We start from the raw sequence: 26,927 nt of genomic DNA, 5'->3' as shown, positions 1-26,927 counted from the left end.
AATAAAAAGAAACAATATTTATGTTACAACATAGGCGCTCATAAATGAATTATCTATAGACTATTTGTAAGCGCGTAATAAAAGAAATCGCAGTAATGCAAAAAATGAAATTTACAGCAAGCCTGAGTTACAAGTATTTAATGATGTCTAAATATCGATGTGTAAACTGTATTAAAAATTGTATGATTTCGTCGCTTGTATGATTATTCTCAAACCTGTAGAAAATTAACAAACTAGAAAAAAAAAAAAACAATACAACCAAATAAAAACATAGTTGACAAATTCAAACATAAATTTGATACAAATTATTACTTACGTGCATTTCATCGCAAAAGATGCAATCTGAATTGAACACATAAAGAATACACCCACGTAGATTGTATAATATACGTATGCCTATTGCGTGTGTATTTTAGCTATTATAATCGGTCAAATCAAGTTCCCCATATATTATTCCACCGGAGGCCAGCAAAGCCCTTGGCATTGTTTTAAGAGGATTTGGGACTAAATATATAAGGCTTCGTGCTGTCTATAATTTCTACCTCTTAAATTGCTAATGGAATTGACGAAAGCAAATACAATTATTTCTTCTCCACCCTGTTTACCTTACACTTTTGACACATTTCTTGAACTTGAGATTTCGCATATTTATGATGATTATCTGCGGCTGAAAAAACGTAAAACATTACCTAAGAATTATCGAATCAATAAAAAATTAATATCGAAGAATAGTCTGTAAAAGATCAATAAATATCGTATCATTGCTGAAATTGAAAATAAATCAGTTATTAATTTATGAAAATTTGTCTACCAGGCTCATCCTGGCACAGCGTTTCACCTAATATTTTCAGCAATTCTGAAACCTGTTTGAAGTATTCCGTGTCTTCGTAGAAAGCCGCTATCGTCGAAAAACCTTGTCCGATAGCACCTAGACGACTGGAATATGAGAATTTTTATATGTATTTTGCGCCGGTTCAAGAATTCTCCATTCAAATTTTCTCAATTTCAATAAAATCATACAAACATCTTGATAATGCTGGGTAGCTGCGACTCCAAAATTCTTCTGTTTTGTTTATAATCATCCATTATGGCTTGGTATTGCCATTGAAGCTTGTCCATTTGAGACAGAGTCAGTTTAGAATTATCCAACAAGTTTTTAAAGTTTCTAGCAGCAACGGCAAAGTCTTTCTTCTTCATTTTATGATCGTCTATAAGAGACTGCAGCTGTTTTGATATCCCTATATTTTTGGAGCAATTCTCCATCGCGTCGCAGAGTAGACGCAGATTATTATCTTTGCAAGATTCAGCCTATCGAAAAATGCGCTTTGTAAAAATAAAACTACCGATGTTATCAACTGACTGAATAACATGATTTGAATATGAATACCTGCCTAAGTCGAGTTGTTAAGTCAGTGGAAACGGAATTTCTGCAATTGATCGTCGGGGAGGATTGGGACAGGATCAACCGATGAACTAGATGAACGGCTCTCTGCGCCGAGACATGAGATACTTGCAAGGAGCTTATGTGCTGCATCAGAGCCTCGAGAGCATCGGTGGCGAGTTCAAGATGTCCAAGTAACGCCGTTTGCTTATCGCTAGACAGAGCTTCCTCTACCTGGCTGCCGACCAACTGTATTTCCAGACTCTCTCGCAACCGCTGAGATCCGTCTCTTGTACCATTTGATTTCTGTCAATTGACTAAAAATATTTTTACCAATTTCAACGATTTGAATGATTAAAAATTTTCCCCCAATTTAGCCTTTGAATCATTTACCGAAAAGTGACTCTTGGAAGGTTTTTGCTTTTTACAATAGTTGTGACAAGAGCAGCATGCAATCCGCGGATCCAGCTGAGCTACAGACGCGTGCAACGTGTTGAGGAGCGGCGACGATGACCTTGATCTCCTAACGGAAGAAGTGTCCTCTTCAGAAGTTGGAACCAAGTGCATCGAGTAGCGCCTTCGCAGTACGGGGTCGCTCCATCTGGCGTAATAACATTTCCGATCCTGTGATCTAGACATGATTCATCGCCCTCACAAAGTCCCACAGAGCGTAGCATAGTTCATTTCATAGATTGATCTAAAAGGTAGGATACATTGGGTTACTAAACAGATTAGTTAGTTGCATGAGAATGTAAACTATACACTCAATTTATGAAAATCTATGCCGAGCACTATTAATTAAAGTCGAAATTAAGTCAGGATATTGAGATTTTTTCCTTTTTGGCCAGTGTTACTGTTCTCCAGTAGTCACATTTTACTACAGTAACAAAGCCAGAAAATCCGAGATAAGAGTTAGCGGTAAAATTCTTTGATGTAAAGTAAATATTATATTTTTACGTACTTAACTTGAATTGTCATGATCCAGGTGTCTTCGATGTAGTTTTGAATTACCAAACAAGAAGCCAGGCGTGTAACACCAATCTAGAAAAATATCCAACGGTTTCCCCAACGATCTGTTCACAGAGAATTGAATAATACGTGGGAGAGCGGTATGGCAATTAAAAAACGATAGACACGTTATAATTATTGTTATAATGTTATTTTTATCGTAAGGTTATGAAGATATGACTTATGGCTTCAGAGTAAAATTAAACAACATGACATAAAAATGACAAATGACATAACAATGAGGATTGTTCCATTGCTACACTAGACGCAACAAAGACAAAGGTAACTCGTAATCAGCTATTTTTGTATGTGTGCACACCAGACATCTAGATCGCCACATAACAACTAGGCACATTAGCCGCATTAGTGTTAATTTATTAGAAACTTTAAATTCTATTAAATGCAAATCATGGACTGATACACTATCACTGTTCGTTATAACAGCGATAAGGTAAATATTGAATTACTCAATCGTCGGAAAATCTCTTTCTGGGAGTAGACAACGTTTTTCAGGATATTTTATCAACAGGCAAAGAAAAGAAGAACATTCTAATTTGAGTCAAGCCCAGTGTGGTTAACTTATGTATCATTTTCTTTTTTCTTGTGATACTAAGAAATTCAACTGAGGAAGTTCAAAATTATCCAGAACAAGAAATAATGGAAGTTCGATATCAGAGTTGGAATTGAACGACAGAACGGCTAATGTGTCTGCATGAGATTCAACGTCATCAGAAATGTAGCGAGACTGCAAAAAGATACACGCTAAGGGATTCTAAAAATTGATTGTTGCAGCGTCACAGTGGATCAATCCTATAACTATAAACAGTTTTATTTTATTTTTGTTTTAATTTATAAAAGAACAATCCAACTTCCTTATATGTATATATTCAGTTTCTTCAGATCAACTTAATAAAATAAAACGACACGCAGCTACGCCGAAGTTGATATAAGCAGTATCCTAAGATTATTCTCATGTTTATATAATATTGTATATATATATATTACTATTATCATTATGATTTATTACACAGATTTTATTGATGATTCGGTAGATCGACAATATTAATGATGAGTATTCATCGACGTTAGAAGAAGAAAGTTTTAAAAGTTGGACCATTATCATTATTATCATATTTTGTTCTATTGGCTACGTGAATAAATCTATATCGGCAGAAATAATTTTTCTTTCCCCTCCATTTCATTGCAACAAACCTTCAATTATTTCTGCTAAATTGTATAAAGAGATATATTTTTATGATAAAAGTGTGTGTGTGTGTGTTTGTCTGTTTGTACGTATATGTCTACATAAATATGTGTATATACATATACATATACGTACATTGGGTATGTAATTCATAGTAAAATGCTAATGAAGTATAAGTATACGGATACTAAATAGATCCCATTGGGAGTACAAAAATGCCTCCTTATGTCTGATCAAAATCTCTCTTCGATTTAGATGCATATAATACATATGGATAAAATGATCAAACGTAAAAACATAAAAATGAAAATGCGTTATAAGAAACAGTAAATAAGTAAGATGGTAATGGAAGAATTGCTTTTCGCAGTCCGACGTGAATACTTCATGAGTTAATGCATCGATAAAATCGACGTCTCCGCGCTGGGATCTATTTGTATGTACATACGTATCAAATTGGTAAAAATATAACAGATGTATATGTGTAATCGTTATCTTTGATTTCAGGAAGAATGATTGGACCGTAAAATTTGGCAATATCCTGCACCATTGACAGAATTGAGATTCAAAAGAAGATTCAACATAACTTCAAAAATGTGGCCATTACAAAATTGTTTTACCGACGATTTCTCTCCAAGATCCACAATAAAGTTGGTTCGTACAATAGCCTTAAGATTTATAAATTCTATATACAATTTAATAAAATAATAATAATTAATTTAATAAAGATAAATTTTTTCTTCATATTATAATATTGCGTGTAGTTGTATTGTATTGTATTATCATCATTATTATTATCATTATTATTATTTAATTAATTAAATATCTCATTTGATTATTATTAGTGATAGCGTTCAATGGTCGAATTAAAAAAAAAAACAAACAAAAAGAAACAGAAAAAAAATATTACTACGAGCAGTGAATGTTGGTTGGCACAGACAATAGCTGGGTTAAGGCACTTTGGGTCGATTGATATTCCGCAGAGCCCACCAGCATTACCACATCGTTATCTTCTCTCTCTATCACCTCTACTTAATTTTTTTCACAAAAATTTGAAATTACACCTTAGTTGACAGTTCGATTTTCACTTTTTTTTATTTTTCTTCATCTTCATTTTCTTCTTTTACTTCTTCTATTCTTCTACTTTTTCTTTTTCCTCTTCTTCTCCAACTAGTTTACAATAGAATAGGCTATTTTCATGAGCGTTGCAGTGGTAAAATGGGTAGATCTACAGCCCTCACAGCGGTTTCGTGAAGTTTGCCGGGAACATGCCCTTCTCAGTAGATCCTTCCTTCACACCCATTAACCACCCTTCCTCCTGTGTTTCGAGAAAAAATAAGAGAAAGAAAAATTTCAGTTTTGCACACTCGTCACAGCGGGCAACCAGATAACATAAAAATATATAATATATAATATATAATATTAATAAATTATTTCTGATCGTTGGATTTGGTTCTCCAACTACAAGTCAAACAGCATTTTTTGATTTAAATTTTGTCATGAATCTACGAGTGAATAGTTCAACTCAAAATATGGCAAACCTGTTCCTCGGGGTCTTCGTACTCGATAACACGAATGATCTCCCCAACGTCGAACGACAATTCGTCCACATCTTCACGCGTGTACTTGTAAGTTGCTTTCACCCTGTACAAAACACCTGGTGGCAAGTTGTCTGTTGTCGCCCCTATAGATAAATTGGTACCATTTTGATATTCCACGTCTAAAATGATTCAATTGCTGTCATTAGTGCTGGGCCTGCTGTCATCGATATTTATAAACAGTTTTTTTTTCTCTCTCTCTCTCTTTCTCTCTCTCTCTCTCTCTCAACAAGTCCATGCACAATTGACAGACGGAACTTAACGGTATTTGTGTAGTTTACATAGGTATATCCTGCGTTGAATACTAGAGCAGATATTCTAGAAAAGCATCGCCTTTCATCAATCTGACATTTATTTGATCGAATTTCAATTAAAGTGTGCATTTCTGTTTTAACATGTATCTCACAAGTTCTTGTCTTGAGACTATATTCGGATAAATGAAGTGCAAAAAATGGGCCGATACTTGGGATATTTAGAAAAGCTTCTTGGTACAGTCACACCGTTAAATTCTCACATTCCAACTCATATATAATATATATACATATGTAGAATAAACTGCAAAACTTTTCAACATTTCCAAGAAAAAATTATCAACATACAAACGCTTGAAAGCAACAATCTTTCTGCCATGGTAAGCTACAACTCAGTCATTTTCATTAGTTAATTTTTCGTGTATATTAAATGGCCTGTTCCCTCGTCACTTTGAAAGAATTGCATCTGGACGCAGCGAAAATCTTCCAGTGCTCTTTAAATTTCAAAGTCTCTGATCCTGCTACTTTTCATCAAGTTTTTTGCAGTTTAGATATAGAATGTGTTGGAGATTTTAAGGTAATCGTTATGCGTTAACTTCAATGAATGGGAGGAGTAAGGCTTGATAAGATCATAATTATTGTCTGCGAAACTTAACGATTCGGAATAATGAAAAAAAATCAAGGACATAAACGAAAGTTCAGACTTTCCAAAACACATTTGATTTTACTGACCATCGGCAATTGAAGAATAAAACTAGTTGAATAAATTTCAAAGACGTTAAATTTTTATCTATATCTCTATAATTATTGTCTGCGGTTTAAATCTGTATTTTTCTAACGATTACCAAAGTGAAGACATACTAATCTTCCTGCATTATCGTTGTGTACTCGAATATCGTGTGTGCTTACGATAGATAGTAGAACATTATGTGTGCCCGAGTGGTTGTAAGTACATGTATAGCTCACCAATTGGGATATCATATAACTCCTCAACTGGTTGGACAGGCTTGGTTGGCGGGCTTTCAGGAGAGCCATCTTTGTTATTTAAGGAGTTAGCATTGCTGTTAGCGTTGCTGTTAGCATTGCCGTTTATTTGAGTGGTAGGTGAAGTATCTTCAGCAGCGACAGTTGTCTCGCCCAATACTGTAAAACACAACAAGTGCCACACTCAAACCAAGCTTCAAACCCTGGATAATGTCATTTCTCGCCACGTAAAAGAGTAAATTGTTGGTTATTTTGTAATGATTTTTTTTTTTTTTTTTTTTTTTTTTTTTTTTTTTTTTTTGCTTTACAGCAGACAACTCCTCAAAAGCAAATGTTAATTATTATTAATGTCTTTACCAGGAAAACAAAACGGAACAAAGACAAAAACAAAAAAAATCTTATTTTCATTCAAAACATATTCATCAAGTAGATTTGCAATCAGATTTATGCTAAACGATCACGTACCTGCTGATATATTATTCTGAGCTGGTTGCGTGTTGATTATCAATCTGAAACAGATAACGTTATACATTACTTGGACCTCGAAGATCATCTACCACTGAAAAATGTTGAGGTAGAGAGTTGAGAAAAAAGGAGGTTTGATATTTTTACTTGATGAAATTGATTGGAGTATATGCGAAGGAAATTAGTTATTAAAAATGAATGGTATGATTAAACTTTGATCAATGCTCAGGGTGAACTATTAAAAATTGCTGAAACCTGCGCCGCTATTCTTGGTAACAACAATCTTCGATCAAGTATAAATCAGACTTACGACGAATTAGCGTTTGGCGATTTTGGCGATTGCGACTCAGAGTTTTTCTTCAATGTATAAGATCCTCGCTGACTTTCGTTGGCTAGTTTGTCTACTATTGCTTCAAGCTCAGAATAGACCTGAAACAAGATGAAAAACTTGTTTATCGACGTAAAATTCGTTTTTATTCTCTGATTATACACTTAAGCATTAATCGTACAATATTTCTACTGATTTGTTCTCACCTTGGCTGTTTCAGCATGAAATACTTGTTCAGCGGCGAAAAGAGTCTGCAGATTAGTAACCAAGAAGAGAACACGGGAGTCGTATAGCGCAGGCAATTCGTCATGCAGTTCTGAATTCAGCTGTTCGTAGGTTCGTTTAGCTTCGTCCAATTGTTCTTTGCCTCGCGAAACTTTCAGCTCGTCTCGTTTCTTCGGATTGCCTTGTAACGACTGGAAGCTATGTCTCTGTCCGTCGTAGTCGACAAGCTTACGTCCTCTCTTGTCTATTTTTTTCTGAAAAAAGTAAAGACACACATCAAAATGCAATCAAAGTAGCATCGTCCAATTAATTTACTCCTTTGCTTATAATTCAGTATTGACGACATACTATAATTTGAAAGTTACAAGAGATGAAGTGAAATAATTGTAAAAATTACTGTGTGCAATGTACCCTCATCTCAGGAAACTGGCTTTGGTATGTGTTGAGGGGGACAAGGACTTGATCGGCCAATTTATGAGTGAAATCCTGCCACAGCATGTCCATGTTCTGTGCCTGAACGTACAGAAGGTCGTGTCCGGTCCACTGGCTCTCATAGATTTCGTTCAAGGAATCCATGAGGGTTTTTGAAGCTGCCTGTACCGCTGAAAGTCATTCGAAAAGATATTCAATTATTAAATTGAAATGTCATCGCTTTGAAATATCTATCTATACGTGTCTTTCTTTTCTTGTGAATAAAGAAGAAGAAAAACATTTGCTCATTAATTGCTCAATTAAAGTTGAACCCTGAACATTGTAAAGAGACGAAGCAAAAGAGAATTGAAAGAAAAAAAAAAAAAATAAATAAAAGAAAATAATTAATAAAAAAATTTTAAGATTGTTCGAATCAATTTCAAAAAATTGTTCATCCGCTTTTAAACTTCTTTTAGTTATTATGTGTATACTGTGAGGTGTTTCAACTCTATTGATATTATACATCCATGAATGGCGGCAGTTATAAAATTGCGTAACAATGATGGAAAAGTGTCGGCGATGTGGAAACGTTACGCATGATGAGATAAGCGTATAATATTATAACCAAGCCGTGGCTCTAATGACAATAGGACGAAAAGACTGTTGATTACAAATACGAAAGAATAACGAAAGGGAGTAGGGGAAAAATAAATCAGTGATTTTTTTCGTCGCTTACATACACCGACTACATTCGCTTCATCTCGGAAGTTTCGAACAAGTAATTTTTAGTTCTTCACTCAGAACGTTGTACATACATATTCCGTTTACCATCCATCGTCCCGAACCATCCGCCGATTTACGGGCAAGTGTTGAATAAAAATACAAACAAGGATGCCCTCGTTCTTAAAATAATTGATCACGTAAGTAATATTCTGTGGGCAATACATAGATAGATAGATAGATAGATAGATAGATAGATAGATAGATAGATAGACAGTTAAATAGATGGATAGACAGACGGATAGACAGATAACTAGATAGACATATAGATAGTTAGAATAGTTAGAATAAAAATACAAACAATAAGGATACCCGCCTACTTAAAATATTTCGTCACGTAAGAAATATTCCGTGGGCGATATATTAATAGATAGACAGTTAACTAGATGGATAGTTGAATAGATAGATAGATAGATAGTTGAATAGACAGATAGATAGACAGACAACTAGATAGACAGACAGATAGATAGACAGACAGTTAGACAGGTAAATAGATAGACATATAAATAGACAGATGGATAGACGAGATGAAAACATGGCTATAACATTCGCAAATTGTGTTAAAAAAAAAAAAGAAGCTGCAGCGCACGTGAAGTTAATTTAAATGGCCGGTATTCAGATACCCTGCGGGACGGCTGTAAAGTTTAAAAACTGACACTGTCATTTTTCAACCACGTAACTCAATTTGACGAATGACGCTGTAAAGTCACAATATTACGCAATGCTAGATAATACGTGAGGCAAATGCTGCAATACACTTGGAGTGTAACACGTATAATAAGCAACAGAAAGAGAAAGTGCGCCGAAACTTTTCTATCGATGAATTTTCTGCAATATTAAACAGTACGGCGAGTTTCTCCGTTACTTATATATCCGTACACCGACGAATCGCATCGCGAAATGGCCAGAGAAATGTGAGAATATCTATGAAACCGATCATCCTCGCTCAAATAAGCGAAATTCCACTGCGAAGATCCTCGTTTTTCACTCGAGGGAGGCGGATCGAATCGATCTTGTGCCAGCCGATAAAAAAAGTACTTTCAATGATGAACTTGACGCTAAATTGTGACGCAGCTGACTTTTTTAATTACACTAAAATTGATCATGCGATGTCAGGAAAATGTTCTACCGTTTCCAAAAAAGGTGAAAAAAGGTGAAATAAGGTAAATGTACCAGTTATTGATCCTGTCCGAATAATTGATCATTTTTAGTTATATCAGTTTGATCCTTAGTTCTAAAATTTACAAAAAATAAATTTGTAGTATCTAGCCCTTTAGCAATTGGTTTTATAAATAGAGTAATTCAAAATTTGTGCCTTCAATTTATAATTTTGGAAAATAAAAGGGTCAATAATTGATACACTTACCTTAATATACGGTTTTTCTCAGATCGAACTCGATTAAGACAATTTTGTTAGATTCGGGTCAGCCTTGTTTAACAATTAGCCAAGTATTCATCACAATTGAGTTGAATGAACGAAATTAATTTCAGCGATTATAATTACCTCTGATACACCTAATGTAATTGTTGAACTCTTTTTGAAGCCTGTTGGCCGCATTCTGCTGTCTTGTGAAGTTTTGTAAATGTTCATCAAAGATGTCGTCAGCTGTCCGGTCTACCTTTCCCAAATTTTGAAGAAACTGCAATGAAAAATAATCATCGATCCACATTAATTATCATCGAATTCCTCAAAGCATACAACACAATTACTAACTTCGTCATTTTCAAAAATTAAACAGAAGCGAAAAAGTTTCAAGAAAAATTAAATTAAATTTTTTTTTTTTTTTTTTTTTTTGTTTCTAATCATATTCCAACGATCATTCGCTGCGAAGTTTTCGCATTTCGATATAACATTCGTTGCAACTCTATCACTTCGAGCTAGTTAAAATTCGATTTCATTGTCAAACAAGTTCTAATTCTTTTGAGTTTATAATAAATTATTACCGAGAATATATTTACAGTGTAAAATTTTAATAACAGCAAAAATTTTGAAGTTATTTATTTCACTGAATAAGTAATAATAATAATAACAACAACAACAACAATAACAATAATAACAGTTTTCTGGATATCTGTATAGAAAGAGAAACCCCAATCGTTCCTTAATCAAAACGTCGCAAGGAGGAAAGTAAAATCTGGCCAAAGCGTAATAAAAATTTTGTAAATAAAGACAAGACGTTCGTTTAACGACAGGTTTTGGGTCGAAGAGGAACGAGTGGGCGACTCTATTGGCAAAAGTTCGTGGGCGAGAGAAAAAGGCGCGTGCGTGATTTTTCGAGTTGTTCAGAAGCGATTCTCCGGTATCACCATATCAGGAGATATGGCGAGAGGAAAGCGATATGTATTCGCGAATGCGACGAGTGACTGTGAGCCTCGATCACCGCGTCAGGTGTTTTTATTATTACTTTGTTTATTTATTTATTTATTCGTTTTTTTTTTTTATTATTATTTACTCTATTTATATAGCTGCAAGTGCCTTGTATCCACAAATTCCATGTGTTCCACCATCTGCATTGCGTTCGATAGCAGCGATAAGAAGCCGGAAATGTCGAAGAAAAGAGAAAGGCAGAGTTGAAAATTTAAAAAGAGCAAAGAAAAGAGAGAAGGAGAAAAAAAAAAAAAAAATCTCCTCGCCAATTTATTTTCAATAATACAATTTTTCGTAAATTTGGTATAAAAACAAAACTCTGTACAAATCTTCGTTGTGCGGGTTGTTTTTTTTTCTTATTTTTGATTTCTTTCTTATTTCATTCGAAAGCTTCTTTTATACGGGGGAAAAATTTTTCCACCCCAACTGTCACTGACGAATCGATAAAAGGAGTCGAAAATTTTATGCCTCTACTTTTTCCTCTAAGTTGATTTCACGTTACGTGGGACGTGGATTAAATAAAACCAGAATCGCGCTGACTCATAAGCAGCAAAATTTTATTTCATTCGTTTCGCGATAGATTCGCGCACGCAGATAAATTTCCGACCAAGGAGAATCGGAGAAAAAAACGATAGACAGAAAATACTATGCAAATAGTTAAATATATTGTGAATAAATTTTTTTTTTTTTTTTTTTTTTTTTTTTTTCTACGCACACCACTTCGTTGTTATCGATTAATTATTATAATCAATTAATCAATCAACGAACAACGTTTTTCAAAAAAAGTTTCTCTCGTCAAGACCTTCAAAATAATCAAGCTCTGATGGTTTTCTTTCATGCGATTCTAACATTTCTTTAACTCATTTTACTTGCAAGCACACAAATTCTCACGAATTTTCGAAAAAAATTTTATAACATTTTTTTCAATCGACTCTTCATCAGTTTAAAAAAAAAAAAAAAAAGTACCAAAGTCGTTTAATTATATTTAAAATAAAACATTTTCTCAAATCGTCGATATCATATATATGGCTTAATTATTACGTCACTCGAAATTCTTCAAATTCATTTCAATCGCAGAGTAAAGAAGTTTTTCCATTTCTATCTCCACCGCTGATCATCGACGCAGATAAAATTACTGTATATTTTTTAAAACGGTTCTTTCTGTCCTCCAAGCTTCATCGTTAATACACCTATAAATATATCAATATTCATAGATTCCGTATTTTTCTCCATCTATTAAGACCGTTTTTTTTTTTATGCCATGCAACTTAAGTTTTACGACCTGATAGACCGCGGCACTCGCTGCTAAATGGTTGTCTATAAATTTATCTAGAGGAGACACGTGTATACTCGTTATGGCTGCACATCGAAGCCTCATCGTTTTTATAACAAGTGAGATTAAATAAAAACGGTAACCAGTCGAGTATCTTTCCGAAAACTAGGGGGATCCGAGGCAAATCGGAATTCGCAGTGGATGAAAAGATTTCATCGGAAAAAAAAGAAGAAGAAGAAGAAAAAACAATGAGAAAAATAATAATTAACAATTTTGAGATAAACGAGAGTTTTGTTAGAAAATGGAAAAAAAAAAATAGAGATCTGATATATTTAACATTATTAAAAAATAAATAAACAATCTACATTCTCATAGAAATTAGTGCACGTATTCAATTTCAAAGAATATTTTTTTTGTTTTCAACTCATCCGCAGTACATTCCTGTCACAACAATAAAATTCCCATCAATTATATTATTTATTTTTAAAGTTACGGTTATATATATATATATATATGTGTGTGTGTGACAATTTGATTTTGATAAAATTGTGTTACAATTTGTTTACCTTTATCTCTCGGTGAGAGAGAAAGAGAGAGGGAGAGAGAGAGAGGAAAATAAAAAAAAACAATAATGTGACCAAAATCGTCGTTCGCTTACGATTTTGAGGGGAGAGAAAAAAAGAATAAATAAATAAATTTAAAAGGATGTAAAATCGAATAAAAATCACCTCGTTGAGTTTGATTACGACCGCGTAACAAATTCGAGCTTAGAATAATGATTATTAACAATTGTTTACAGACGATTAGTCCCTGCAGCGATAATTTACGATCGAACTGTTGGAAGAATTCAGAGTTTCGAGTCCAGGCTATACGAAGTATTTATTATTTCTATTCCTGGATTCGCGAGCAAGTGAACCATGTGCGGCATGTGTGCAGATTCTACCTGCGCGCCCATTTCGCACATATATATATATATATATATTCAAGGGTATTAATTCACTCGCGTTGATGCACTCACGAGGAGAAGTGCAAGGACGTGGAACACCGAGACACACCTTTTATGCTGCAATGCCTTTTATGTATGCCCGCTCTTCCTAAATGCCTGTATAACGTAACTCTTAGAAAATCTTACAAGAGCAAAAAGAAGAAGAAGAAGAGGAAGAATAAGAAAAAAAAGAAGAAGAAGGGCGAATATTCATTATATATACCGTTAGAGCCTGATAATCGCACGATGTTAATCGTACGGTGAAAGAAAATTTAAAGATAAATTGATATTAACAGTTTAAAAACAAAAAAAAAAAAACAAAAAAAAATATATATATATATATAAAATAAAAATAATTGTGAGATCATTCCTCGGACGTAAAATTTGACATGTATTTGTAGAAATTTACTTGATTCAAATTATAATTGAAAATAAATGTCGCATTATTTTTTACCGATACTTTTATTAAGGAAATTATAGTCGGACGTTGATTAATTATTCTTTTAATTAATTTAATTTGTAAACAAATGCGGTGATTTTCAAATGAGTACATGATACTGAAATTATTATAGATTTTTCACTTCAGGTTATTTCGTTTTGTTTTCTGTGTTGCTTTCTTTTTTTTTTCTTTTTTTTTTTTTACTGAAACTGACTACTTTAAGATCTCGACGTGATGAAGAAAGAAAGGAAGAAAAACAAAAAAGGTATCGCTAGAATCGTGGTTAATAGTGGTCTGGATAAAACGATTCGTCGCAGAATGGAATCAAAAGAATTTATGAGATTTTTCATAATTTTAAACTGATTTGAAACGAAAAGGTTTTCTTTTTTTTTCTCTCTCTCTCTCTCTTTTGTCTTCACAAAAATTTTAATATTCTTCTTATTTAATTTTCATGATAATCGTCTCTCTCTCTCTGCTCACGAAGATTTTTTTCCCCTCTGAATTCCAAGAGAAATTATATTATAGGTATTGAGAAAATTATCAATAACAGAAGAATTTCGTTGTTTCGAAAATAATAATCTCGCATCATATATACCTATATATATATAAGAAAGTACAAACCGTGTGATCGGTTTGAGAATTGAAATCTGTCTTTTTCAAAAGTCTTAAAACGAATCTTACTCGCGTGAAAAAGAAGGTGAAAAAAAAAAAAAAAAAACAATAGAGAAAAAAAAATTTTAGCGAGTGACTTTAATTGCGAGAAAAAAAAAAACTAGCAGAAAAATGATGAAAATTAAGGCGATGCGATGCCGACCTGACGACGCTGCGGCTGCTGAATGGGATGAAGACGAAAAATCAGAGAGAGAGAGAGACTTGGAATGTATATATATGTATATACGAGGCACGAGTTACGTATGATCGGTGCGTGTGTGTCTTTGGCCGAGAATGGAGTTTTCAACGGAGGATTCTATACTCTTGTCGCAATAACACGTCTGGATACCGTTACTCGTTCCTCGTAATTTGTACGGAATACCAACCGCGCGCAACCAAACTTCGATAGGCGGTTACAATCATCTCTTCTTACATATATTCGATTCGTGAAGATAAAGAAAAATTATTTATCGCATGTTAGCGGGGATTTCTTTTTTCTTTTTTCTTTTTTTTTTTTTACTTTCATTCTTCTTCTTATCTTATTCAATCGAAATTTGAGTATAAAAAATGGATTTGAAAACGCACGTTGTTTTTTTTTTTTATGACTAACAAAGATGTGAGAAATATTTTCCAAGCAATTCGATCTGTCTTCATTATAAATAATAATTAATTTACATGTGTAAACGAAAAACAAAAAAGAAAAAAAAAATAGATTATCATGCAAGATTTTCACGCGTTTAGTAAAAACTGGTTTATACAACGCGAGCATGTTTTAAGCGTTGTTTCAAAAGACCACTTTTCAACTCCTACGAGTTGAAGATATTTTTTTGACCATTTCGAAAAATGTTTGGGACTTTTTTTCGAAAAATTTTCAAACATTTTTGACAAACACTTCTGCAGGTATTTGCGCGCAGCTCAAATCTGCGGTCATATACTCGCTCCTTGGTAAATTTTACTTCATTCAGGAAACCGATTTTCAGCTACTTGGCGCTAAAAAAAAATGTGAAACACAAAAAACGAAAAATGGCTCTCACTCAGCCGATAATTTTTTTTTTTTTTTTTTTTTTTTTTTTTTTTTCCGGGACCTAACATTTTGCTTTTTCGATTACTCTCCCAGATAATCGCAACAACAGAATGTGTAAAATCTCCACGAAATTATTTGTTTTTCCGTTTGGATATCGGTTTAAAAATTTTTGTTGTTTTTTTTTTTTTTTTTTTTTTTCTTCTCTCTTAATAATTTTTCTCATTGCGAACTCACGCTCGGACGAAGAATACCGAGTTTTTCCCTCCTCGTTACACAATTTTATATATATATATATATAAAAATTTTCATTTAATAAATTATATTGAACACATCGAGAAGATCCGACCGTCGAAAATTTTTCCTTAGCAACCGGAGTAGTAGGTATAGCAGAAGCATAAGCACCGCGCGGTGGTAAAATTCGGACGGATGTGTTAATCTGTATATATTTGTGAAAATCCAAAGAAAAGAGAACCGGCGTAGTTTTATTAATAGAGAATCGTCTGACGTAAAGGATCCGCCTTCTCTCGGACTGCTACTTCTGCTGCCCGTCTCTGTCGGTCTTGCTTGCACCGCTATTATTGTATGCCATCTCCCGTGTCTTCTGCGGCCTACTTTCGTGAACGAAAATCCGCGGCGAGTCGCCCGTGTGTCCGAATATTCGCCAGCGAACGGCGAACGGACGATAAAAAAGAAAGAAAGCAAAAAAAAAAAAATTACTACTGATAGCAAATTCGCGAGGATTTATCGCAGGATTAATGCTCGATATTACCGGACGTCTGTTGGAAAATGTCCTCGTGACGTCAGAGCCTGATTCTTGGCGCCATTTTATTACCACATAACCTAAGTTTTCAATTTTAATCTCGGCAAATCGTAATTATTGCGGGCTTTCAAGTTGCTCATGTTAAATAAACTAATTAAGCGTAATCAATAATATACCTGTTCGACCATTCACAGGCGGAAAAAAAAACGCTCAAGTGTCAGACGTCAGCCTGATTGCATTAGTTAGATTTGTTTCCACCAGATGACGCAGTGAAAACTGATAATCCCAATATTGTAACCTCAATGACGTATGAAAATTCCCTGACTTTTCCCGTTTTTCAGACGAAAATAGATATTTTCCAGGACGCATTTCAACTTGACTTTAACAACGAAATCGCTTTCTTCGTGAAAATTAGTAAAAAAAAAAAAATTAGACATCAGATGAAATCTTATCTTATTAATGAGAAATAGTTAGATTTTTCTTTCAGTTCATTTTTTTTTTTTTTTTTTTGGCAACAGCTAATTTGTGCCGTATATAATGCAACGGCAATTTTTTATTCTTATTTTCAACGATAAAATTCTTTATCTATTCTCTTGTAATCATTCAACCAATTTCGTAAGATAAATCAGAGAATTATGTATATATATATATATATATATATATATAAGAGTAAAAATAATTATACTGTATGATAGTGAGATGAAAATAATCTTCTCAAAAAGCGCATTTTTCAATTTGTAAAAAGTGAATAAAACCATTCGGACAGAAAATAAATTTCTTTTCGACTGTATAATACATCTAAAGAAGAACAATTCAAATTTCCTTGGTCTAACGGATTAATGTTACAATGACCATGAAATTTATTAATCCAATTGTAAACTATAATTATGTACAATCATTTCATGATTACTTAAATTTTACAAAAGTGATGACGAGAAAGATTACTTGAGAAAATTGTCACTTTGACTAAATGATTTCTCATTGTTTTTAAAATTTCACGAAAGTTTCTCACGAAATGTCCCAAGATTTCATAAAATTTCTTAAGATTAAAAATATATTTCTGTAGTACTAAAGAGAATTTCTCACGATTACCAACGATTGCTAGTGTGCACAATTCAATTTTAACATTACTGATTTCCTTCACGGGAAAAAGAATTCTCAACTTTTCGGAGATAAGGAAATCATTTCTAACGATATTGACACAACGACTATTCGACTTGCAGACCCTTTGCAGAAGAGAATAACCAAAATCATCGCTTCGCCAAATCATTCCGTCTCACAATCAACTGACCCTATTCTTCGAGTAAAACCAACTATTTCCTTTCACCATATATACATATATAACCTATTATTTAAATTCACTAAACAAATGACTTCACCGTGTCTACAAAAACAAGGTAAAGATGACTTGTACGTCGGCTTTTGTAAAGAGAGGAGTAAATTTATCTCGGCTTTCCTAAACTTTTCTGAACTTTCGCTGACGACTGGATTGGACGCTGCTGCATAACTGGCTTTAGAGTGTAGAGTAAAAGGTTGAATTGCAGAATCAATCGGATCCGGCGGCATCGCGACGACCGCGAAACGGTAAGTAATATATGTATATATGTATGTATGTATGTATGTATGTATGTATGTATGTATGTGATACAGACACAGGTTTTAAAGTGTGTATAGGTATATACATACAAGGTGTATTGCACAGTTAGAGGTATGTAGATATGTACATATGAACGCGGGCATCAACCTCTGCGCTCCTCGCCCACCTTTCGACTGGTTTGCAATCCACACATACACACATACACACACACTAAATATGCACTAGTATCAATTACACTTGAGACTACATTAGTATATATTAATTAAACCCTTTCAGTTAAATAATATTTTTGAAGTCAATATTTTGGCCGGAATGTTGTTAAGTACTCGGGGGTTTTCGGGGTCGCTCATCACGACTCTGAAGTTGGAGTTTCATAACTTCTAAATCCAAAATGGCAGGTCCAATATGGCGGATGTGAAGTCGAACAAACTATCAAAATTCGATGATTCTGGCCGAAATTTGTTACTTGGGGGTTTTTGGGGTCACTGATCACGAATTTAAAGTCGAAATTTGATAACTTCTATATCCAACATGGCAGATCCAATATGGTGGACGTGAAATTGAAAATCAAAATTTGACGATTCGGGCTGAAACTTGTTACTCGAGGATTTGCGAGGTCACTGATCACCAGACTCTAAATCCAACATGGCAGATCTAATATGGCGGATGTGAAGTCGAACAAACTATGAAAATTCGATGATTCTGGCCGAAACTTGTTACTCAGAAATTTTCGGGGTCTCTGATCACGAATCTGAAGTTTGAATTTGATAATTACTAAATCCAAGATGGCGGATCTAATATAGCGGATATGAAATTGAAAAAAATTATCAAAATTCGATGATTCTGACCGGAACTTGTTACTCGGAAATTTTCGGGGTCACTGATGACGAATCCGAAGTTTGAATTTGATAATTACTAAATCCAAGATGACGGATCTAATATGGCGGATATGAAATTGAAAAAAATTATCAAAATTCGATGATTCTGACCGGAACTTGTTACTCGGAAATTTTCGGGGTCACTGATGACGAATCCGAAGTTTGAATTTGATAATTACTAAATCCAAGATGACGGATCTAATATGGCGGATATGAAATTGAAAAAAATTATCAAAACTCGATGATACTGACCGAAACTTGTTACCCGGGGATTTTCGGGGTTAGCTGATAAAAAATCTGAAATCAGAATTTAAAAATCCTTTTTTGAAAATTTCGAGTTGGAACGCTGAGCGTCCCACTGTGACTCGAAGGGTTAACGTACCTACAAAGTATCCACACACGACTACGACAGTATAACCTATATAAGTAGGTAGGTATATACGGACTGTCGACCTCCAAAGCTTATAATCTGGCTTCCTTCCCTCTGTTACTTGTATTGTACAGGTATCACCGCCTGCAGGTGTAACTTAAACATATAGTCTCGTCTCTACTTGAGTGTGCAAGTTACTGTCCGTCCGTGGGTATATGACCTACATGCTATATGATCAATGACGCGCGTCTACAAGGTATTTCGTCTGTCATCCTACTTTACAAACAAATTTAGGACGAAACGATAACGCAGTCCACAATCGAATTTTTTAAGTGATATTATATTCCATTTTTTTTTTTTTTTTAATATCTTTCGTAAACAGATTATCAAAACATTTCTGCATTGTTTGCAAAATCTATAAATATTTTCCATATGTTATATGGAAAATTACGTATAATGAACTAAACTAACGTCCGACTCGCGGCAATTTTGAATTTGTTTAAAAAAATTTTCGCCAATTCGGTCCCAACTCTGAAATTACCACGTATTATTTAACTTTTTTTTTTTCAACTGGTTAATTATTTATAAAAAATTGAGAGTGATTTTGAAAAGGATCTTTTTTTTTCAAACTCAAAATATTCGAAAAAAAAAAAAAAAACTCCGTCTTCTTTTCCAAACATTTCAAAACCGGGAACATGATGGGCCGTTTTTTCATCTTTTTTTTTTTTTTAAAGCACGTTCAATTTTGTTCGTCAACTAAAAGATTGTTCAGACGGTCTGGAAATTTCCAAAAAAATTCTCAAAACTTCTATTTTTCACTTAGAACATATCAAGAACGTTCTCATTGTGAAGTTCATAAAAAAAAAAAAAAAAAAAAAAAAGTTGAACGTGCAAAATAAATAGCCGAGAGATCGCCCCATAATTGAACCGAAAAATTAGAGATTTTGTTACCTCGGTGTTTTATTATTCTAAATTCTAATACGATGTGAGTCATCCCCCCCCCCCCCCCCCCCCCCCCCGCCCAAAAAACAGAATTGAACGAAACAAATATTTAACCAGCAAACTCTGCGTGATGGGCGATTGATGCTTATAATATTTCAAGATAATTGTGTTATATCTGCGGTGTTTGTCTTGGAGATGTAAAAGGTTGCCCTACTTTCATGATTTAGGATCGTATAACCGTATTAACCGTAATTATACCTCACGATCATTATACCTGCGATACCTTTTTTTTTTTCAACAAGCGTGTTGATTATTTGTACTGTAATATTGAAGAAAAAAAAAAAATGGATGGTAAAGAACGAAAGAAAAAATAAATAAATAAATTGAAAAACATTAGTAAAACATTAATTAAAAATCGATATTAGAAACAATTGCATATTAAATAAATCGAAACCATAGTTTCAAAATATGTGTATATTTATTTTTACGAGACAAACTCCCCGAATTTTTACTGTAAGAACTATTTCCGGATGCTGGTGAGATTCTTAAAATTATTAATCAATCGAGTATTTTAATAAGAATGAAAAATTATTCATTTTAATTTGTTATTTTGTTTTACTTTTTTTTTTTTATAGCATGGAGAAGTTTTCTGGTATGGTACGTGTCAGAAATAAATTCGTGGTTATCGATTCTACTAATGAGCAGATATATAGATTCTTGATTTTTTCGTTCTAACACTATCCAGGGGCAAAAATCTATGCATATTCGTACCTTGAGAATTCGTCGAGTTATTATATTCGTGAGCTACGAGAATTTCTTTAAAAAAAAAAATACAAAAATAGAAAATGCTAGAATCGTATAAACGGAAGCTTAAGCTATTGATGCCTCGTTTCAGATCTTTTGAAAATTTCTTAAAAATCAAATAAAATCGTTCGCTTTCACTCTACGTCAGATAAACCAGGTTTGTTTTTTTTTTTTTTGTTTTTTTGTTTTTTAACAATAATTAATCAATTCAAAATTAACGTCATCTTATTTCTAGACCGTTATCGATATTGGCATGATATTGAAAAATTCTATATCCAACCATACCAAGATACAACGTGAAAAAAATCGTTCCAGTAAATTTCAAAGTTTCAAATTAGTCACCGATAATAACATTGTCGAAAATAAAACAAACCATCGCAGTGTAAAATCCACCGAATCTACAAGATTCTGAATAATTTTCAGAAAAATTTTACAAATAAATACTCAATTCACGACCTCCTGGTAATAAAAAGAATAAGAAAAAAAAAAAAAAGATAATATCGATTTTTCAACGAACCAATAATCACGAGTGATGTTAAACGAAGGCATCCGCAATATATTTGAAGAAAAAAGAATAGTAGAAATCAAAAAAAAAAAAAAAAAAAACTCCTTTCTCGCATGAAAATTGCAATTTTACCAAGAAGACAAAAACGCACGCATCGATAATCTCAATTAGTTTACACACATGTATAAATAACACAAGAGAAAAGTACAGCCAGTGTCCACACAGATGGTGTTACAAATATATATATATATATATATATATAAGAGAGACTATTTACGACTCATTGCCAGCTATTCTGTACCCCGTTTTCCCCACCACGCATCGCCAACATCTCATGGATGTGCGTGTCTCAAGGCACCTGTTTTTTCCTATTTTTTCCTCTTTTTCCCTCTTTATACCCTCCCCATGCAGGCGTACTACATTTATACGTATGCATGGCGTCTAACCGAGTCTAATTATTCTCCTCTTCTCGTCGCGTATAGAACTGCAATGCTGACCTTTTCTTTCATCCTTGATTCACTCCTTGATAATTTAAGCTCTCAATGCCGGTTTTAACTTTGTAACTAATCTATTTCTCCATGTAAACGCGTTCCACCCTTATTTTTCTCATCGAAAGATTATTCTTTCAAACTTAATTCACGTCTCGGAATTGGTTTTTGTTTTTTGTTTTTTCTCCTTTCATTTTTTTTCTCTCTCTCTCTCTCTCTCTCTCTCTCTCTCTCTCTCTCTCTCTCTCTCTCTCGCACTCTTTTTTTTTTTTGAACGCAGCACGTTATACAATTACGAATGCTTTTGAAACAAAAGCAAGCAAAAAAAAAAAAAAAAAAAAAAAAATAAGAAAAATGAGAGAAAAGAATTCCCACTGTGATAGTTTATAATGAAACGTGACGATAAAAAAAACTTCGCGACACTTCTTGAGACTGTGTTAATTTTTCAAGGCATCGCCAACCAGCTTTTACATTCGTTTAAATATTATCGGAATTGCAAAAAAAAATTCCGATGCAACAATTATATTCAGTGTGATTATAGTTGTAAATATATACTGAATTTTATTATAATTGTAACAATAATCTGTTTAGTTTAACGCATACATTATTGAGGTTTAAATAACGCGCTAATATCACATCATCGCTGCACAAAAAGTGAGAAGAAAATATACTGCAAACAACTGTATCCAAAAAGAGTAGTAAAATGTTATAGATTTTACAGAGTTGCATGTACAAAACTAATTTTCACTTTCTACTCAAAAACATGTTTTTCAGTTACGATAGAAAAAAAAAAGTAATTAAAAAAAAAATTAAAATAATTAAAGAATATCAAATTAGTGTATTCATATTGAAGTTAATTGGAAAGTGAAAATATCCCAAAAACATTAAGACGGGATGAAAAACACCAAGGTTAGATGATTTCTAAGGTTCTAATCATAAAGATTTATTTTTCGAATTTACCCCAATTCATATCTATTATTTGATAGGTTTTCCAACTTTCGATTCAGACGATGACCGGTCGATTAATCGTTGGTTGGATTAATCGATTAAACGAGATTTCCGATAAACCATTTTTTTCGATCAATCGAAGTTGCGTCTTAATAATAATTCTACGGGTCAATCGATATATATGAATCGAAATCGTCGACTAATCGATTAATTTGAAAAACGATTAATCTTAAATAGGATGAATCGAAGCTGTCAACTAATCGATTAATCGCATAGCAGTATTAAAAGCAACGTAATAAGCATAATTAAAGAGATTATTCTTAGTTTGTACGAACTTCGCAAAATTGCGAGTTACATATATGAACGTCTCATGTCAGTAACTGCATAGTAGCAGTGTTAATCTACCCTCGGGAACTTAGTCAGTCCCTTTTTATCTCTTCCTCTGACAGTTGGTGAACTACAGCAGCAGAAGCAGCAGCAGCAGCACAGTCAACGTACACGGTGTGCCTAGAACTCCCACGACACGTTCCTTTCTTCGAGGTTAAAGCCTTTAAGTAAGATGCGTGCCAACTGTCTAAAGAAATCCCTATATTGCTAGGGAATTATTTATCTGACGAATGGCTACCCTGCTCGGTAATGCCATCACGTGTAGTGTCACGTGACGTGAGTTATTTAAAGTCCCGTTCATTTTTTCCCCACGCAGATTCAACGTCGCAACAATTAATCACCAACGATCTAGGGAATTTTTCGCGCCGTTGGTACACGTCTTACTTAACTCCGGTCCGGAGCGCGAGAGAGAAACTTTTTTGTAGAAAGAAGCTGCACTCCTCTAGGCACACCATGTATACTCATTACTCATCACACCACGATCAACGTACGTACAACTTGAAAGGAATGAAGAGTAGAAGAAAGGAGACGAACTCGAGGCCTCCCAGTCTCGACACTATAAGCTCGTCACCTTATCGCCGGAACAACCTAAAGTCCACAGCAGTCTGCACCAGGCGCACACAATCTATTTGCTCAACTAAGGAACAATAGGAGCTGCTAAAGTCCCGTCCATGAATGTAGGAGTCACCAACCTGCCTGAAGACTGTCGTTTAATTCAACTACACTGAAGAGTAATTACATATTTTTCGGTATCGTCGTCGTTTTTACCGAACGATATCACTGTAATTTAAGATGTGTGGTTTGAGGAGAGGATGTACCTAGTGTAACGTGGCCGTTATCGTTCCTTCAGTGAAGATAGTGATATATTAAGTAGCGAAGTTGAACCTGGACGGTCATCATCGTCAGGATTGTCTGGAAGTTTGGTTAAACATGATGAAATGGAACTTGTACCCGTTGAGTTTGAACAGTCGACTCCTTTTAAGAGCGTTGAAAAATTGAAAGGCGATAACTTTCATGTCGATGTTTAATTACGTTAAGGTGCTTATAAAGACCCGTTGTACACCTCGAAAACGCAGGGATGCAAAATTCCTATACCGCTCAAGCGATCAGAGTGAAACTTGGGCAGTTAACGCCTTATTTTGGCAAAAAGTGAAGCATCTTTTTACTTTTTCAAAATTTTGAAAAAAATTTTACAGATTGGTTACCACTCACAGAAATTGGCCAAATTTTCACAGTTGCACTGAATGGATCGAACTATCCGGTATGATGCTACTCGGCGGTGATGAAACACATATTTTGAGCCGAACTTTTTTTTTTTTGACGAAATGGCAGCTGATCTGGTTTCCGATTACGAAGAACACCGAAATCTCATTTTGGCGACAACACTACTTGCACGACATTCCAACCAAACCAAAATCCTCTCATTGTAAATTGATAATTAAGAAACTGATGCCAAACTTTGCACACGTCATTTCAATAAAAGAAAAAGTCGAAAAATTCTTTCCAACGTTGTAATATGTTTTTTTATTTTATTTAATTTTTCTTTCAACTTGTAACAAGAGATGTTGCGTACATTCCTCAACAATCTACTTCTGTCTCTATAAACGCGAATTTCACATCTTGAGACCCGGAAGTCGTGACAGCAAGCGTCTAGAATATATGCAGGCTGCATAACTCGAGAAACGGATTCACTTGTGTGTGCAAAGAGACCGATCAACGTTAAACGGAATCGCGAGGAATCCCTATCACGAGTCTTTCTCTCTTGCACTGTAGGGTACAGTACATAACGTATAAACGAGCATGTACGTGGCGTGTTCAGTCAAGTGCCGAGCCACTCCTTTCCACACGCATTTCATTTGCCTCACTCTGCACACAAGTAAGTGCAGGTTAAACTGAAGGTAAAACAATGAGCTTTGATAAAGCTATTTGTGACCATGGAATTCGAATATAAGAGACCTCTCACGCCTCCGGCAACTCTTTTGCGATTTTAAAACTCAATTAAAACCATAATCTTGGATTTAACCAATATATAATTAAATACAACTTCTTATGCCATCCTTATAACTTCACATGTGTTATACGTATGTTGGGTAGTAATAATAACGTGATTGCTATTTTTTCACAAATTTTTCCTCTCACTTTCTCTATTTTCGAATCAATTTGTATTTTTGTAAGTGGGGAACGGTGTTTTTCTTTCTTTCTTTCTTTATTTTTCTTGTATTTTTCAGCAATTTTTGAGGTGCCGATCAATATGCAAAAAATTGTGTACACCGATTACAAATTGATTAAAATGTTTAAAAAGGGATTACAGAAAGGTTACAAAGAACACAGTAGGTTTAAAAAAGGTTTACAAACGATTGCAGAGACTTCGAGGATTACAAAAAATTGCAAAGATTACCAAAAAAAAACAAAAAAAAAAAAAAAAAAACTACAAGCTATTGCAGAAAAAAAATAAAAATTACAATAATTCTAAGGATTGCAAAAGATTAACGGATTTATAGGAACGTTAGAAAATATGTATTACAAACGGTTACAGAGATTGCAAGGGTAACAAAAAAAAAAATTACACAAATTACAAGGAGGACAAAAAAGATTACATGCAGGGATTACGGAAAGCGTACACAGATAACAAAGATTGCAGAGATTACTTGAGAGATCACATAGAGATTGCAAATTAGTTAACAGAGTCTGCACGAGATTAGAAATAATACAAAAGATTATTTAAAGAATTCATAGATATAACAATAACCTGTGTACACCAGATTAAAACAACAGTGATTAACCCCTCGGAATTTTTTTGCTCTCGCTATTATCATTATTATAAACTTATTACACTAAAATGGAAAGAAAGAAAGAAAAGCAAGCAAGCAAGCAAGCAAAAAATTGAGAAAAATTTAATAAATCATGTATACGTATATAACATACAATCAACATAATCCTGCATCTTATAAACCGGGTGGTGCCACGCAATAGTCAACGATGAATGAAATGCGATCCGTAAGAAGCATTGCAGTCTCGGTAAAAATTGTTTTCTTCCGTTCTTTCTCTCTCTTTTTTTTTCAAGTTTTTTTTATTATTTACCAGCAACAATATAACACAAACTGCGTAAACGTTAAATACAACGTGTTCAGCAACAAATGTAACGCAGTAATTACATATACATATAATATTATAAATATATACTGTATATATGTATATTATGTATACTATAATATATAACACATTCTTCTACATGGAAACACACACGTGACGAATTGTACCTACTGCAAAACGTTGCGAGTCAACGCGCCGTCGTCGCGTCGCGTCGTCGACGACGAAGGTCGTTGTAATTATCTATTTATTAGCGTATACCTACCTATAGAACAACGTGTGTATATATACCGTCAGCGTTACATCTAGGTAGACGTATAATAATTCTTTCTTCCCGTGTCGTGCGAGCACACACATATATATATATATATATACCTATCATTCTTTATTTACACACACTCACACACACACACGTCACAACACGTTACGTACATCACCGAATATAATTATTTCCATCCTACTTCTGGACCATTTGCGAACGCCACACCTATCTTCCTGCACTTTATCGTAGCTTCTATAACAATGTATGTATGTATGTACATACATACATGAATTATACATCTAGATGATGATACACTTGCGAACGTGTGTTGTTTTTTTTTTTTTTTTTCTTTCTTTATCCTATTCAAAGACTACGCCAGCAGGTTAGAACTGCATAGACACACGCTTTTCTGAAACTGTATTATGCCATCAACGCTTTTTATGCAGGCATCGGTAAATTACACACACACACACACACACACACACACACACACATGATGTTTTACATCAAGTTGCACAGAATCC

The 26,927-nt window shown here is 34.0% G+C and overlaps 2 protein-coding genes across 5 annotated transcripts in view; both read right to left on the bottom strand.

Moving 5' to 3' along the window:
• Positions 1-401: 401 nt before the first annotated feature.
• On the bottom strand, positions 402-1,328 carry LOC124408140. The gene is made up of 3 exons (XM_046884871.1): positions 1,025-1,328; positions 812-936; positions 402-667 (listed from the first exon to the last, which is right to left on the bottom strand). Exons 1-3 carry the CDS (start codon positions 1,261-1,263, stop codon positions 582-584), a joined length of 450 nt encoding a protein of 149 aa, XP_046740827.1. The 5' UTR covers positions 1,264-1,328; the 3' UTR covers positions 402-581.
• A 1,837-nt stretch (positions 1,329-3,165) lies between these two features.
• LOC124408282 (myc box-dependent-interacting protein 1) overlaps positions 3,166-26,927 on the bottom strand; it is a 42,327-nt gene continuing 18,565 nt past the window's right edge. Inside the window, exons 2-9 of one of the 4 annotated variants that reach the window (XM_046885120.1) lie at positions 10,137-10,272; positions 7,853-8,043; positions 7,423-7,695; positions 7,199-7,317; positions 6,889-6,932; positions 6,406-6,582; positions 5,132-5,310; positions 3,166-4,908 (exon numbers count right to left, since the gene is read on the bottom strand). In XM_046885120.1, coding sequence (XP_046741076.1) covers positions 4,828-4,908; positions 5,132-5,310; positions 6,406-6,582; positions 6,889-6,932; positions 7,199-7,317; positions 7,423-7,695; positions 7,853-8,043; positions 10,137-10,272 — 1,200 coding nt within the window. In that variant the 3' untranslated portion in view covers positions 3,166-4,827. The remainder of the gene's footprint in view (positions 4,909-5,131; positions 5,311-6,405; positions 6,583-6,888; positions 6,933-7,198; positions 7,318-7,422; positions 7,696-7,852; positions 8,044-10,136; positions 10,273-26,927) is intronic. The other 3 variants (XM_046885121.1, XM_046885123.1, XM_046885122.1) reach the window with 3 other exon arrangements.

Source organism: Diprion similis, chromosome 7, assembly GCF_021155765.1.
Source record: "Diprion similis isolate iyDipSimi1 chromosome 7, iyDipSimi1.1, whole genome shotgun sequence".
Taxonomy (NCBI): Eukaryota; Metazoa; Arthropoda; class Insecta; order Hymenoptera; family Diprionidae; genus Diprion; species Diprion similis.
The sequence above is the reverse complement of the archived record's forward strand: the minus strand, read 5'-3'. Positions and strand labels throughout refer to the sequence as shown.

Excerpts from the sequence above, each read along its gene's own strand:
- LOC124408140 (XM_046884871.1), bottom strand. The coding sequence starts at position 1,263 with ATGGAGAATTGCTCCAAAAATATAGGGATATCAAAACAGCTGCAGTCT. Across the intron at positions 937-1,024 it reads CTACCCAGCATTATCAAGAT|TCGTCTAGGTGCTATCGGAC; the intron begins GTTTGTATGATT and ends CTCATATTCCAG. Across the intron at positions 668-811 it reads GCTGTGCCAGGATGAGCCTG|CCGCAGATAATCATCATAAA; the intron begins GTAGACAAATTT and ends ACGTTTTTTCAG.